Source organism: Rousettus aegyptiacus, unplaced genomic scaffold (genome assembly GCF_014176215.1).
Source record: "Rousettus aegyptiacus isolate mRouAeg1 unplaced genomic scaffold, mRouAeg1.p scaffold_m13_p_14, whole genome shotgun sequence".
NCBI classification, from domain to species: domain Eukaryota; kingdom Metazoa; phylum Chordata; class Mammalia; order Chiroptera; family Pteropodidae; genus Rousettus; species Rousettus aegyptiacus.
In genome coordinates this window covers 43830870-43847018 of record NW_023416289.1, presented here as the reverse complement: position 1 = coordinate 43847018, position 16149 = coordinate 43830870, and the positions used below count along the sequence as shown (strand labels likewise).

General features: G+C 43.5%; 1 protein-coding gene and 1 pseudogene across 1 annotated transcript; both read left to right on the top strand.

The window, feature by feature from the left end:
* The first annotated feature begins 8537 nt into the window (after nucleotides 1–8537).
* Nucleotides 8538–9593, top strand: IGFL4 (IGF like family member 4). Its single transcript, XM_036232698.1, has 4 exons — nucleotides 8538–8555; nucleotides 8869–8920; nucleotides 9030–9289; nucleotides 9507–9593. The coding sequence occupies exons 1-4, from the start codon at nucleotides 8538–8540 to the stop codon at nucleotides 9591–9593; spliced, it is 417 nt and encodes a 138-aa protein (XP_036088591.1).
* Nucleotides 9594–14788: 5195 nt separating this feature from the next.
* On the top strand, nucleotides 14789–14907 carry LOC118611819 (annotated as a pseudogene).
* The last annotated feature ends 1242 nt before the right edge of the window (nucleotides 14908–16149 follow it).

Here is a 16149-nt window from a genome sequence, read left to right as displayed (position 1 = left end):
CTGTATAAGCTACTCACCTGTTAGTCGCTTAGTAGCTGTCCAGGTTATCAAATTGACCGTCACGGTGTCACAGTGCTTGTGTTCAAGTCACCCTTATTTTACTTAAAAACAGCCCCAAAGCTCAAGAGTAGTGGTGCTGGCCATTTGGAAATGCCCCAGAGAAGCTGTAAAATGCTTCTTCTGAGCGAAAAGGTGAATGTTCTCGACTTAACAAGGAAAGAAAAAGAAAATTGTATGCTGAGGTTGCGAGGATCCACAGTAAGAACAAATCTTCCGCCTTTGACGGTGTGAAGAGGAAAAAGAAATTCATGCTAATTGTGCTGTTGCACCACAAACTGCAGAAGCTAAGGCCACCGTGAATGACAGGTGCTGAGTCAGGATGGAAAAGACATAAAATGTGCGGGTGGGGGACATGGACAGAAAACGTCCCACTGACGGCAACGCGTTGTTCCAGAAAGCATTGAGCTCATCCAGCGACTTCAGCAAGGGAGCCCAGGGAACGAACGACACTGAGCCATTGTCTGCAAGTGAGGGATACTTGCCCAGAGACAGCAATAGGTGTGAACTGAAAATTACAAAGATTCCTGGAGAGGCCGCGTCTGCTGAGGAAGAAGCGGCTGCCACGTTCCCGGCAGAGTTGAAGAAGCAATGAGCACTGCTCGGAGCAGACCCTGAAGCGCAGTTTCCACACCTTTGGGTCCTGTCAAGGGTACCACAGCATCGTCACAGCGACAGTGCTGCTGGAGGTCACAGGATGCATCTTTGTAAGTCGTGTCGTGTGCTGCTGGCACAGTACCAGGTGGGCGCCTGTGGGGACACTGGAGGAAACAGAGCTGGTATGGTTCCCGGTAAAAAAAAAATGTCATGTTTTTTCTTCTCTGCATTGACCAGAGCTCTTTTTTGTGTCACATATTGAAGGAGAAAAATCAGTGCATACTTGCAATGTGTTGTCTCATGGGCAGAATCACTCTGAGACATCTGGGTGGTGTGGGACAGGCCACAGGGGCCAGCCAAGGTGTGGGACTCCAGCAGGGCAGGGTGCTGAGGGCAGCTGCAAATCATTAATCGTGGTCCCTGTGGACACGATGGGGTTGTGGAGAGCCAGGGGTCCGAAGAGAGCCGAGGAGAGGCACGTTGGGCTTTGAGCACCTTTTCAAATGTGCTTTAGGCCCATCACCCAAACTGTCCAGCATGGGAGTCGGTCAGCACATAATCAGCAGTCATGGGGCCACAGGAGTGAGTGTCACCACAGCTCCTGTAATAATAGGTCAACTCCAGGATGCAAGATAAATTGTTCCACCTTTGAACAATGACATGGGTGTCTAAATTCACCTCGGAACCCTCATGAACCCTGACACATGCACTACTGTGTTACCTGCCTCTCAAGGGCTGGACCAAGGACTGATCTGGGAAGGTCAATGTCATGTTAGTTAAAACTGTCTTTGGCAAAGACAGACTGGCCGTATAACTGGAACTTTAAAAGTGAATGTCCCTCCTTCGCCACATGAGGGAGCCAGAAAACAGGTTATTTATTCAGGAGACACCCGCTCAGCAGGAAGGACTGGTCAGGTGGCACACACCAGCAAGCAATGCTACGCCTTCTCAGTCGGTTTCTGGGCTGCCAGTGGGCATCCCCTACGAAAAATGCTGAGGGAAGTTCTCCTAGGCGATGGGAGATGAAGTCTGAGTGGAGCCCATATCTATCTGTAGGAAGAAATGAAGAATGCTAGAAAGGTAAATATGTGGTCAATACAAGACCACCCTTAAAACTATTAAAATACCAATGCCTCTGTGAAATGATTGTTCATATATATATATATACATCATATATGTAATATATATGTATATATAATATATACATATATATGATGGAATAATAAAAAATGATTTAAAAAAAGGGTAAAAAATAATTTTAAAAAGGGTACAATCTTGCTGTTGGCAACAACATGCATGGACCCAGAGGGGATTATGCTACACAAAATAAGTCAGACACCAAAAGACAAATACAGTATGATCTCGCTTATATGTGGAGTCTAAAAAAAAAAGCAAAATAAATGAACAAATAAAAACAAAAACAGACCCATAGATATAAATAACATGCTGGTGGTTGCCAGAGGGGAATGGAAATTAAAAAAAAAAAACATTGGACAATTACATAAAAATCTAAATTACTGTTATTTCCAAGAAGAAGGTAAAAAATAGAGGTGTATTGGAGGGAAAAAAAAATGGCTCTGTTCATCCTTCTGGCGACCAAATCGAAGTTGTGACGGAAACAAGGAGCAGCAGCAAGGAAAAATCTGGGACCTTGATGAACAAGCCATACAACTAGAGAGAAATCCAAGAAAGCACCCTGCAATGGCAGAAGGTGGGACCGGGCGAGGACGCGGGGCTGCCTGGTCCCAGCAGCTGAGTGAGAGGGAGGCTGTGGCAGCGGCAGATGCCTCTTAAAAGGGCCGTGATGTCGAGTGGATTTCCATGGTGACAGACTAGCTTGCTCTGAGCACCAGTGCCAATTCGGCTGTGTGCAGGGGCACAGGGACTTACAGGAAGACGTTGTCGGATTGAGGGCTGAGGGGAGACTCGCAGGGTAGAGAAGTGCCAGCAGTATCCATTGTTCCCTGCCATGCCCTCCCCCTCCCAGGGCGTGGACACAGTACCGCCATAGCCAAGACATCAAACTGGATAACAGAGGTCGTTCTGCCCAGAGGATCTCCTGAAACTCGCTTCCCCCAGCTCATGCCCCCCCTCCCCCGCCCAAGCCACATCCAGGTGTATCCTCAGTGAGTCAGGTGCTTCTTGCTGAGCAACACCTAGACTCACACTGGAGGCAGCCAGCCTCAGTTTCTGGTGTGGCCTTTTGAGGCAACTATGAGCTCAGCAACTGTGGGTTGCTAGCTGAATCTTAACATGTGGCCCCAGAGGGATAGAGGCTTGGGCTAAGTTTGGCCTGCAGCTGAACCCCTCTCAGGACTGTGCCACTGGGGGCCTATTTCCCAAATCCATACTAATAAGATCAGGAGACTTAGGAGCTTTGCTTAGTACGTAGAAATAGACACAGAAAGCAGCCAAAATGGGAAGACAAAGAAGCAGAAACCATATGAAAGAACAGAACAGAGACCCAGATATAATGGAGTCAAGTAATTTAACAGATGCAGAATTCAAAACACTGATTATAAAGATGCTCAGTGATCTCTTAGGAAGTGTAGAGAACTCCAACAAAGAGATAACATGCATAAAAATAGAAATGGAAATTATAAAAGGGAACCAGTGAGAAATGAAGAATACATTATCTGAGGTGAGAAGTATATTAAATGGAATAAACAAAGAAATAAATGAAGTGAATAAAGAAAAGGATCAAATGCCCTACCTAGAGGACAGGAAAGCCAAGGACACTCAATCAGAATGACAAGAGAAATGATGCCAAGACTATAAGAATAATTTAAAGAGGATATGGGGACACTATTAAGGGTCCAAATATCCATCTGATCAGTGTGAGTTAAGAAAATTAAGATGTTGAACAGCTGTTTGAAGAAATAATGATGGTAAACTTCCCTCGCCTGGTGAAGGAAATGGACATAAAACCCCAGGAAACTCAGAAAATTTCCAAAATCAGGGATCCAAAGAGGCCCACACCCAAACAGAACAGCAAAAAAAAAAAAAAAAAAAAAAAAAAAAAAAAATTAAATTTGGAAAGTTCAGAGGACCACCGAGACAACATAAAGTGTACCAAGCTTCACATCGTAGAAGTACCAGAAGGAGGAGAGAGAGAGCAAGGTATTGAAAACCTGTTTGAAGAAATAATGATGCAAAACTTCCTTACCCTGGAAAAGGAAATAACATACAAGCTCAGGAAGCACAAAGAGTCTCAAAGAAGAGCAGCCCAAACAGGCTCAGAGTGAGACACATTACAATTAAAATGCCAAGGGTAAAAAGACAAAGGCAGACTCCTAAAGGTGCCAAGAGAAAGACAGCTAGTTACTTACATAAGAACCTCAGCTGTTTCCTCGACGGAAACTTTACAGACCAGAAGGGATTGGCACAAAATATTTAAAGTGATGAAAAGCAAGGACCTATGACAAAGACTACTCTACTCAACAAAGTTATGAATTAAAATTGAAGGTGAGATAAAAAGCCTTTCTGACAGAAAAAAAAAAAAAAAACCTAAAGACATTTACCACCACCGAGCCAGTATTATAAGAAATGTTAAAAAAAAAAAAATCTTTAAGAAGAAGGAAGGATATAAACATGAATAATAAAACAGCAATAACTATGCACCTATCAATAATCACTTTAAATGTAAATAGATTAAGCGCTCCAATCAGAAGACATAAGGTGGCTAAATGGGTAAGAAAACAAGACCCATGAATATGCCTTCTACAAGAGATCCACTTCAGATCCAATTTAGACACTATCTTTAGTAATTTCATTGCATTTTATTGGCATATATTGTACAGATATTTTTTTTCTTTGTCATACAGTGTTCTTACTTTAGGTACCCATAGCCAATATCGAGTTAAATGTTGACTTCTAAGTACAGTAGCTGTTTTCAATGCTTTATATCCCGTGGCAACACCTGATGGGCTGTTAGATTTTTAAATTAATGCTACCAGGTATGGACAGACCCACCACTCAGATGGGCTAATCCCTCAGGGAAGTGTAGAGAAGTCGAGAGATTATTTTCAACGTGTACAAACAAGCCCAAGGCAGATCCAGGCAGAGGAAAATCTGATACAGGATTGGCCATCCTTCTCCCTGGACTCCTGCCCAAAGTAAAAGTTTCACACAGCTGTTTTGATTCATGTTATCTCTCTTGGCTCTACATCATCAAGTCTGTGTAGTAATTAATGTAGTGAATACCCTACCCTGCAAAATCAGAGAGAATTTTATTTCACTTCGCAAATGGCCTGGTCATGTGAGGTTTCTAGGTGGAAGTAGGCAGCAACTACTACTGGCCATAACAATGGTCCACATTTACAAATCCTTCGGATTTGTCTGCACTATAGATGTTGTCTCTTCTGAGAACAGTTTTTTCATCCCCACGAACAAACCCCACCCCCCAAAACCTCATGGAGTCTCTTTGTGGTCACATCTTCCTCCCACACCTGGCAATCACAATCTGTTCTCCATCTTTATAGTTTGCCTTAACTGGAAGTTACTTAAATGAAAATGCTTCATGTGTAATCTTTTCAGGTGTAATGCCTTCATGACTCAAGTTGTTGAGTGTATCAATATTTCCTTTCTTGTATTGCTGAGTAATGTTTCATCATAAGGATATTTCGCAGCTCGCCTGCTGGTGGACATTTGGGTTGCTTCTAGTTTGAGGCTATTGCTAATAAAACTGTAATTACCATTCATCTATTTTGTGTGTGTGTGTGTGTGTGTGTGTGTGTGTGTGTGTGTATAAACATCAGCTCTTGTTTCTCTAGGATAAATGCCCAGAAATGTGAGTGCTGAGTCATATGGTCAATGAAGCTTTAATTTTATAAGCAAATGCCAAACGGTTTTCCAGAGTGCTGGATAGTTTTGCATTTCCAGCAGTGATGTGTGAGAAATCCAATTTGTCAGCATCTTTACCAGCACATAGTATTGTCAATACTGTTAGTTTGACAATTCTACTAAATATGAGGAGGGATTTCACTGTGGTCTTAAAATGCAGTTCCCTAATGGCTAATGATCTTGAGCATCTTTTCATGTGCTTATCTGCCGTCTCTACAGCCTTCTGGGACAGTGCTGCTCATCTATTGCCGGTCTTTGTCAATTATGTTCTTACTGTTTACTTTTGACAACTTTCTACATCCTTGTGTATCCTGGATATTGACTTTTCATATACTTGGATACTCAGAATACAAGTCCTATGTCAGCTATGTGATGTGCAAATATTTCTCCAAAAACTTTTAGATGTCGACACAGCACAATTTATCAATGTTTTTCATTATACATTGTGTTTCTGATGTCATGTCTCCAGGCCACTAATATAGTCTCCATCATTTTTTCCAAAACTTATAGTCTTAGATTTTACATTTTGCTTGATTTTGAGATAAATTCTATAGAAAAAGTGAAAAGTGAGTTAAGTTATAGGTTCCTTTTTCCTTCAGCATAGGAATGCCTAATTCTTCTACTACCATTTATTGAAGAGACACTACTTACCCATTGAATTGCCGTTGGATCTTTGTCAAAAATCAGATGACCATATTTGTGTGGGTCTATTTTTAACCTGTATTCTGTTCAACTGATCTATATATGTCTGTGCATGAGCCAACACTCCACCATCTTGATTACTGTGGCTTTATAGTAATTCTTAAAATTCGGTAGCATGAGTCCACCAACATTTCTTCCTCTCAAAATCGTTTTGGCTATTCTAGTTTGTGTCACCTTTCCTTCGAATTTTAGAATGAGCTTGTCTGTCTCTCCAAAACTTTCAGCTGGGATCTTGACTGCAGTGGAGTTAAAGCCATTGATTAATTTAGGGAAAAGCGATATCTTAACTATATTTATACAGCGTTTTCCAAATCACGATGTAAATAAGTCTCCTTATTTATTTAGTTCTTCTTCAATTTCATCCATCTGTTATATATACATATATATCCTGCATATATACATCCTGGACATGTTTATATTAGACTCATCCCTAAGTATTTTAATGGGAGGTGCAGTAAATGGTACTGTTCTTTTAAATTCCAATTTCTAATTGTTAATACTAGTGTATAGAAATACTTGACTTTTTGTTGTTGACTTGGTATCCTACAATCTTTGCAATGTCAGTGATTAGTTCCAGGGGCTTTTTTTTTGGGGGGGGGAGGAGGGAGTGGAGGGGTGTAGTTTTAGGAGGATGGTTCCACACGGGACACATAAGCAAGGACTAAGTGCAATTAGTCTTGGTGGGATGCTCTAATCCTCCGAGGACAGGAGAGAATGGGAGGCTTAGAGCTGCCATAAAGTTGTTCTCACTGCTTTTCTATCTCTCAGAGATGCTGTCTTAAAAATGTTTCTCCTTGCGATTTCCCAATGGGTGATGACAAGATCTGAGGCTTCCTACCTCACCCCCATGGGGTTGACTTGCAGGCTTTAAAACTGCCCAGCAGAAGTATAGCATTGTCTGCTCAGGAACGTGGTGTCCTCGTGTCCATGTTGTGCTCAGACGGACCCTTTTGTTACGATGTCTCCCTGTGCAAGGGACATGGGGAGCTAGCACCCGTGGCTGGTCTTACCTTCACTATCTATGTAGGTAATAAACTGAATATAAAAAGGGCTTACTGTCTTGTTCCTGGCTGAATCTATCAGCCTTGCCCCTGGCTTGACAGCAGGTTCCATGGGATTTCTATGTGGACAATTAAATCACCCAGAGATGAATTCTTCTAGTAATATTTTTATGATTATGTTTCATAGTCGGTTATACTGTTTATCGAGGGCTTTCTATCAGTCAGAAATTCCGTGCTCTTAGGTTCAGAATTACAAATGAAGCATCGAGCTTATTAGTTTAGGAAACATGAATGTGTTCCTCCAGCTCCGTTTTCCGGCATCTGTTCTGTGGAAATGGGTCATGAGTCTCCACAGACAGGAGGAAGCACCAGGGAAAGCTGCTGACACAAATACTAATCCACACAAACACACACCTACCAAATTAAGAGAGGAGAGCTATAGGCATTCGTCCATTAACCACTTACACTGAAATATTGCACCTACACTTCAAGAGAAGAAGAAGAAGTCTCTCCCAGTAACTGTAAGCTCTTACAAGGTCCCGAAGTCTCTGCCTTATCTCTCTTTCGCCTTCCCAAGATTTTCATGGTGACAGGGTGAGGAAACCAACAGGGAACAGAGGGACACAGCTAATAACACCCCACTTATTATCTCATTGCAATAACAGTGATAGTGACAATACAATAATACAAAGAAATAGGGATGGAGCCTTTCTTTGGACAAGGCGCGCTGCAAGATGTCGCCTTTCAGTCTGTTTGATGAATCCCAGCAGTCTATCCTATGTCCATCTATGTCCTTTTCCATGATCTCTAGCAGAGCTCCTGCAGCCTCTGGTCTCCTAGGTCACACCATGATGTCATACTTTTCTATATATAACTCTGAAGAATCATCAACAGGGCAGGTCTGGAGGTGACTTGCATGGGAGTGTAAAGGAACTCCTTGACATTGCCAGGGTGGAGAAGAATAAGAGATCTAGAGAAAGCTGGTGTTTGGTGGGCAACATGCCAAAAAGGTCTTTTCCAATTGGGCTTCCCTTTCGGTAGTGTTCAAAGAAAGACACGTCATAACTCTGAAAGGTCCCAAGGCATTATTTACCCTGAGGTTTTAAGATATATGGGAAAGCGGCAGTCAGTTGGAACTGGTTCAGACATGTTTCGCAGTTTCAGAAATATGTTGACGTGGTTTTTTTTTTCTTTTATATATACATAACCATGACTCTTCATGCACCTCCCTTTCTAGCAGTACTGAATTTCTGTTGTAATGTGAGAGGATAAGTCACCTGTGATGTAGAAGTCACAGTAGATGGCCCCAGTCCCAGTTCTGGGGAGAAATCAAGAACCATGGTGCCCAGACTCTTTGATAAGAGGTCTCCAGCCCCAAGTCCAGCTTTGGCATTATCATATCTCTGAACATTAAACTTAATTCTCTCTTCCCTAATCAACTCTTGGCTTTCCACCCTGTAATCACCTCTGTGGCACCTCTATATCCCAATGTGCAGATGTCAGAATCGTAGCTTTTCCCAGAGTCCTCTCTACCCCCCAGAGTCCTTCTCAAAACCTTCTAAGAGCTGTTACCAACAAGGAACGAGGCTCTTTGCCGTCACCTGACGCCCCATGACAGTGGTGGACAGGCCACTCGACAGCACTCTCCTCCTTCTCCTTCTGCTTCTCAGCGGCTGTCTTCATTTCAGATCTCCTGGACTCAAATTCAGAAGGAGTCACAGGTGAGCATAGGTACATGGAGCTGGGAGGAGGTGGCACTGTGGATCGGAGTGGGAGGGCCCAAAGGTCCTAGACTGGTCCTTGGAGCCCATCCTGCTCTGGCTTGTCCAGAGGATGGACTGTGGATATGCCAGCCAGCACCCAGGCACGGGGATCAAATCTACAACCCCATGGAGCAGTGCTGTAATGAGGGGACCATCCTGCCCCTGCACCAGACCTGCTTCTGTGGCCCCAACTGCACCTTCTGGCCTTGCTTCCGGCACTGCTGTCTTGAGTCTATGGGCTCTCAGAATCGAGCTGTTGTGAGGTTTAAAGTCCCAGGCACTACATCCAACTGCATGTCTGTTTTCCTCACCAGGATCTGTGCCCAGGTAAGAGTCCAATTCTGGCTGGGTAAGGGCAGAGCAGAAGAGGGAGTTTGGTTGTCTGTGTTGCACCCAGAAGTTCAGTCTCTGTTGAGCTACCCGTCACCCCATCTCTGGTGAACACGAGTCTGTTCTTCATGCCTCTGTCTTGCGAGCGCACACGCGCTCTCTCGCACGTGCACACTCTCTCTCTCTCCATCCCCCACCCCCCCCACCCCCACAGGAATACCTGCCCAGCAAACACTCTACCGGAGCCAAATTCTTCTGGACCATCCTGAGGAGTACAGACACAGGACACTCGAGATTCTGAAAAATGCTAGTCAACAGTTCCATGATAAGGGTTTTTAATTATAAATGTCAATTAATAACCTGTAAACTAAAAACAAACATATTTCCTGAAAATGGCTTGTTTCTGGGATTTGTTTTCTAAGCTACAAAATTCTAGACAAGTTAACTGAAACTAGACTTTTCTTTATTTCCTTTTCTGGAATCCCTACTCTGTTGGTGCCATATAAAAGCACCTAGTGGACCATGTGGAGATTTAGGGAGAGAGGAACATTGGGAGAAAACATGGACGCTTTGCACCCTGTCCTCATGTCTGGCCATGCTTGTGATCTATTGAGTTAAGTTTGGGTATGGAATGAGGCTAAAATTTTTGATGTATTTTTATCTTAATGGATATAACATTTCTTCCAGCATCACTATTGAAAAGATAACATTTTCTCCATCAAATGACCTTGACATCCTTGTCGAAATCAATGGACCATAGTTTAGAAAATGCAAGAGGAGAAAGTCTGTTTCATTTACCTATGTTTTAATTCTTGGTGTTTTTTTTTTTCCTTCCTTTATTTTAAAATTCCTTCTTTTATCATTTCCTTTCTGTTTCAGCACTTTTTTTTAGCCATCCTTTTAGGCTAGATCTGCAGGAAACAAATTCTCTTAGATTTTCTTCATCTGGAATGTCTTGATTTCCTCCTTTATTTCTGAGGGATATTTTTGATGGGTATAGGATTTCAAATGGACATTTCTTTTCTTTTGGTGATTGAACTGTGCCCAGTTCCTTCTGGCCTCCATGGTTTCTGATGAGAAATATGCTATCATTTGAATTGTTTCTCCCTTATAGTTAAGGTGTTTCTTCTCACTTGCTGCTTTTAAGACATTTTCTTTTGTCTTTAGTTGTCAGAACTTTGAGTATAATGTGTCTTGACGAGGATTCCTTTGGGTTTATCCTGCGTGGGTTCATTCACCTTTTTTATTATTAAATTTATTGGCATGACATTAGTTAATAAAATTATATAGGTTTCAAGTGTACAATTCAATAATATGTAATACATATATCGCATTGTGCATTTACCACCCAATGTTCCTGTTCATCATCGTACAGTAAGTTTTAGCCAAAGAAATTAAGCAAGTAAAAGAACTAAAAAGCATCCAAATTGGAAAGGAAGAAGTAAGCCTCTATTTGCAGAAGACATGATCTTACAGATAGTAGATCCTTTAAAGATCCACAAACTATTAGAGCTAATAAAAGGATTCAACAAAGGTGTGGGATACAAGACCAACATACAAAAATCAGTTGTATTTTTATGCATTAGTGATAAGAAATCCTATGCATCTGTGGCCAATTGATTTTTGATGAGGGTGCCAAGATCATTCAATGGGAAAAGAGTAGGTCTCTTCAACAAACGGCGCTGGGACAATTGGATATCCACGTGTCTTCACATCACCTAATCTTCTGCCTGTATCCCCCTTTTCCTTCTTATAAAGATATATATGGTTGTAATTAAGACCCACCAGGATAATCCAGGATAATCTCCCAATCTCAAGATCCTTAACTTCATCGCATCTGCGAAAACCTTTTGGGGGATGATGATGTTGTTTGCTGTCGTCGCTGTTCTCGTTTCGTCACATAAAATAAATAGTCACAGGTTCCAGAAATTAGGACATGGATATCTTGGGGGGGGGGGACCATTTTCAGCTTACCACAACCATTATATTACACGACCTTTTAAAGGTACAGTAACTACCACAGTCCTAATCAATTGGGAGGTAGAAACAAGAAAATAGTAAAAATTAATCTAATTTATGGAGTGTCAAAGGGCAGAAGAATTTGGTAAGAGGGCTGATCTTATGTGAGGCTACCTTCAGTGGCTCAGCAATATTATCACAGACTTGGTTTCTTTCTGCATCTTCTCTGCCTCCGGAGCACTGACCACACTAATTGTGGCTTCCTTCGTGGTTGAAAACTGGCTTCCAAAAGTTTCCATGGTTACCCTCCAAGAGTGTCTATCTCCCACTCTCACTCCCTCTCCCTTTCCACTTCCCAGAATGATCTCCCCAAAATGCAAAGTGGCTTACATCACTCCCATCCTTATATGCTCTTCCGTGGCTCCCCAGTGTCCACATCAAGAAGTCCGGATTCTCGGTGTGCCAGACAAGCTCCAGCAATTCTGTGGACTTGGCTCCCCACACACCCTGGTCCCTCATACCCCAGCAAAATCAGCCTTCTTATAGTTCCACATTTGTTTGCCTCTTCTCTTCGTGTCTTGGCTCATCCTGATGCCTCTGCCTGCAACGGCCTTCTCTTTCTCTCTGCACTCTGGCTAATTGTGCTATAGACTCAGATCTGAGGGACTGACATACTTCGTGATCTTTGACATCAACATAAAATTCAGTAACCCTTGGCCAAAGACCAATCAAGATGGTACAGAAGGTAGATGCTATGCATGCCTCCTCTCCGACCACACCAAATGTATAAAGGAACTACACAGCAAACATCACAAGGAGTCACCTGAGAGCTGGCTGAACAGAAGCCCTACAACAGGGACAAACATAAGAGGTCACCTCAAAACAGGTAGGGGGGTGGAGACATGAAATAGCCCAGTCCCACAACCGTGTGTAGCAATAGAGAATGGGGAGGGCTGTCTTGGCTGCAGAGCCCCTCCCTCACCCAAGGAGCGAGGAGTCCCAGCCCCACATTGGGCTCTGCAGCCTAGGATTCCAGTGCTGGGAAGAGGAGTCCCCACAACCTCTGGCTGTGAAAACCAGCAAAGATTATGGCTGAATGAGATGGGGGTGGCGGTGAGGGGGTTGTCAGAATTACAGACACACCTCTTAAAGTTTCCGTGCCCAGACTTACTTGCTTCAAACTCACTCACTCTGAGCTTCAGCACTGGAGCATTGGCTTGAGGAGCACCAGGGACACAGAAGGAAACTGAATTGTCTGGCTTCAGGGCTAGAGGAGGTGGCTTTCTCCCAGACAGAAGGGCTGGCAGAGGGCATTGTTCCTTTGTTGAGCCCTACCCCTTCCCAGTGTGGGGATGCAGGCCACTGCCATATCTGAGTCTCTATCAACCTGGATAACACAGGTCACTCGCCCCAGGTGATTCCCTGAGACTCTGCCCCTCCCAACATGCACACCCACCCAAGCTTCCTCCAGTGGCTTATTCTATGCAAATGGCCTGTCTTGGCTCTTACTGCAGACTTTCTTAAAATTTCCTAAAGGCTCCAAAAACCCAAAGAATCAGCATCTGGCCTCAGCGTGCCCCCATACCTCTTGCCGAGGATCCCCAAGCCCCACACTAGCAGCAGCTGGCCTCAGTTCCCAGCTTAGCCTCTCAAGGCACCTATAAGCCCAGCACAGGTGGCAGTCATCTACAAATTGCTCGATGACTCTTACCAGGTGGCCTCGGGGGTGCACAGGCTGTGGCTGAACTTGGCCTGTGGCTGGGCCCCTCCCAAGAGGCCCTTGGGCCAGCACACCCAGTGGCCTGCTTCAATCAGCACTGGGGCCGGAGCACCACCAAGGGCTACATCTGAGGAGGACACACCCACAGTGCAGACTGGGCAGGCACTGGAGCCCTGCTAAAGTGAATCCTGCTCCATAGGGTCAGCTTATCACCATCTTAGCCTCATAATCAGTCAGCCCAAGGGTCAAGCCCCGCCCCATCTGCCTGCAAACAGCAACCAAGGCTCAACTATAACAGGAGGGCACACACAACCCATGCAAGGGACACACATTGAGCACCTCACTCAGGTGACCAGGGAAGTCTGTGCCACTGGGCCCCACAGGACATCTAGTATATAAAGCCACTCTACTAAGCCTGGAAGACTTAGGAGCCCTACCTAATACACAGAAACAGATATGGGGAGGCAGCCAAAATGGGGAGACAAAGAAACATGTTCCACAGAAAAGAATAGAACAAAGTTCCAGAAAAAGAATTCACCAAAATGGAGACAAGCAATCTATCAGATGCAAAGTTCAAAACACTGGTTATAAGGATGCTCAAGGAACTTAGGGGAAGAGTGGATGAACTCAGTGAGAACTTTAACAAAGAGATAGAAAACTTAAAGTGGAGATGGAAAAAGGAACCAGTTAGAAATGAAGAACGTGATATCTGAGAAGAAGAGTACATTAGAGGGAATTAATAGGTTGGATGTAGCAGTGGATCGAATCCGTGATTTAGAGGATGGGGTAGTGGAGGCTATCCAATCAGAGCAGCAACAAGAAAAAAGAATAAAAAAAAAAAAAAGATAGTTTAAGGGGTCTCTGAAACAATATCAAGCATGACAACATTCACATCATAGAGATACCAGAAGGAAAAGAGAGAGCAGGGAATTAAAAACCTACTTCAAGAAATAATGATGAAAAATTTCCCTGACCTGGTAAAAGAAATAGACACACAACCCCAGGAAGCTCAGAGAGTCCTAAGCAAGATGAACCCAAAGAGGCCCACACCAAGGCACATCATAGTTAAAATGTCAAAGGTTAAATACAAAGAGAGGATCTTTAAAGCAGAAAGAGGAAAGCATTTAGTTACCTACAAGGGAGCTCCCATAAGACTGTCAGCTGATTTCTCAACAGAAACTTTGCGGGACAGAAGGGCTTGGCACGAAATATTAAAATTGATGAAAAGCAAGGACCTACAACCAAGATTACTCCACCCAGCAAAGTTATCATTTAGAATTGAAGGACAGATAAAGAGCTTCCCAGACAAGAAAAAGCTAAAAGAGTTCATCATCGCTAAGCCAATATTACAGGAAATGTTGAAGGGACTTCTTTAAGAAGAAGAAAAAGATATGTATCAAAAATACAAATAAAAAAAATGGCAGTAACTATGTACCTATCAACAAGTACTTCAAAAGAAAAAGGATTAGATGCTCCAATGAAAAGATAAAGTGGCAGAATGGATAGAAAACAAGACCCTTACATAGGCTGCCGACAAGAGACTCATTTCAGATTAAAAGTCATACACAGATGGAAAGTAAAGGGATAGAAAAAGATATTTTATGATGGAGCTAGAGGGTATTGTGCTGAGTTGAGTACGTCAGATAAAGAGAAATGCCATATGATTTCGCTAACATGTGGGATCTAAAGAACAAAACAAACAAACAAACAAACAAACAAAAAACCCTCATAAATACAGAGAATGTTTTGAGGGTTACCAGATGAAAAGGGGTGGGAGGGTTGCTGAAAAAGGGGGAGGGGTTAAGAAGTACAAATTAGTCCACAGTCATGCCACCCTGACCGTTCCAGATCTATTCTGATCTCAGAAGCTAAGCAGGGTCGGGCCTGGTTAGTACTTGGATGGGAGGCCACCTGTGAAGACCAGGCGCTGCAGGTGTTAATAATAAAAAAAAAATAATAATAATAAAATAATAAAAATATATATATAAATAAAAAAGTACAAATTAGTAGGTACAAAATAGTCATGGAGATATAAAGTATAGTAGAAGGAATATCGTCAATAATAATGTAATAACTGTGTCAGAAGGGCACTAGATTTATTGGGGTGATCACTTACTGAGTTATAGAGATATTTGATCACTATGTTGTACACCTGAAACTGATATAACATTGTGATGTCAACTGTGATTAAAAATTTAAAAATATTATTTAAAACAATTCTCAGGAACAATTGGCTCTTAGTTCTTCACACTCCTGTTGCTAGTACTGCTATTAGGAGCGAACCACTGCTCGCCCCCTGGCGGCAGAAGGAGGTAACTGCGGAGAGCGATGCCTTCATCCTTTCCCCAGAGTCAAGACCAAGCCCAAGATCAGAGCCGACGCTGCTCCCTGGCCACACCTGACACCCTTGCAGGAAAGAGGTTACCTGCCAGGCACCACGCTAATCACATCACCCACGTGAAATAGATCTACTTCTAATAGGTATTAGTTTATTTACTGCCTGTCTTTCCCACTAGAATGTGGATGCAGGAACTTATGTTTTGTTCACAGCGAAATTCACAGCACTTAACAATAAATGCTGTAGGAGAGGCACACGGTAGGTGCTCAATAAATGATGTGGAATGAAAATGGCATCAATAGTGCTCTTAGACTCAGGCCTGAGTCTCTCCCCACCGGACTCGTATGAGTCCCCGCTCTGGACATGCTCTGGGGCTTCAAGACCCCAGAATTCCCTGAACGGGCATCCCCTAGGCTCCTTCCAGAACCTGCGTGAGCCTCTTTCCTGCAAGGGTGTCAAGTGTGTAGTTTTAAGGAGGGGGCAGGCTGCTCTCTCTGGGGCTGTGGGCAGAGCTGAGGCAAGCAAGCAGGGTGCACAGGAGGTCCCATGGTGGGGTGGGGGAAGAGGACTTAGAAAAGAAGAGGGGTGGGCTGCGAGTCAGGAGCCAGAGCCTGCTCTCCAGCAGCCTCCATGTTCCCAGGCAGAACGCCAAAGGATCCAGGAATTCTAAGTTCCAGCGGAACTTTCCAGCCTCTGGTTCCTCTGAGGAACTCACTAGAACGTTGCCTGCAGGCTGGTGAACAGAAGCACCTTGTGAACAGAGGTCGCCTGAGTTACTGGGGGTCAAGGAGGAGACACCTGCAGGAAGTCGCAGACGAGAATGCGGGCAGGAGTGAAAGC

Bases quoted from the DNA above. Each gene is read 5' to 3' on its own strand.
- IGFL4 (XM_036232698.1), top strand. The intron at 8,921-9,029 runs GTGAGCATAGGT...TGGCTTGTCCAG, and splicing joins AAATTCAGAAGGAGTCACAG to AGGATGGACTGTGGATATGC. The intron at 9,290-9,506 runs GTAAGAGTCCAA...CCACCCCCACAG, and splicing joins TCACCAGGATCTGTGCCCAG to GAATACCTGCCCAGCAAACA.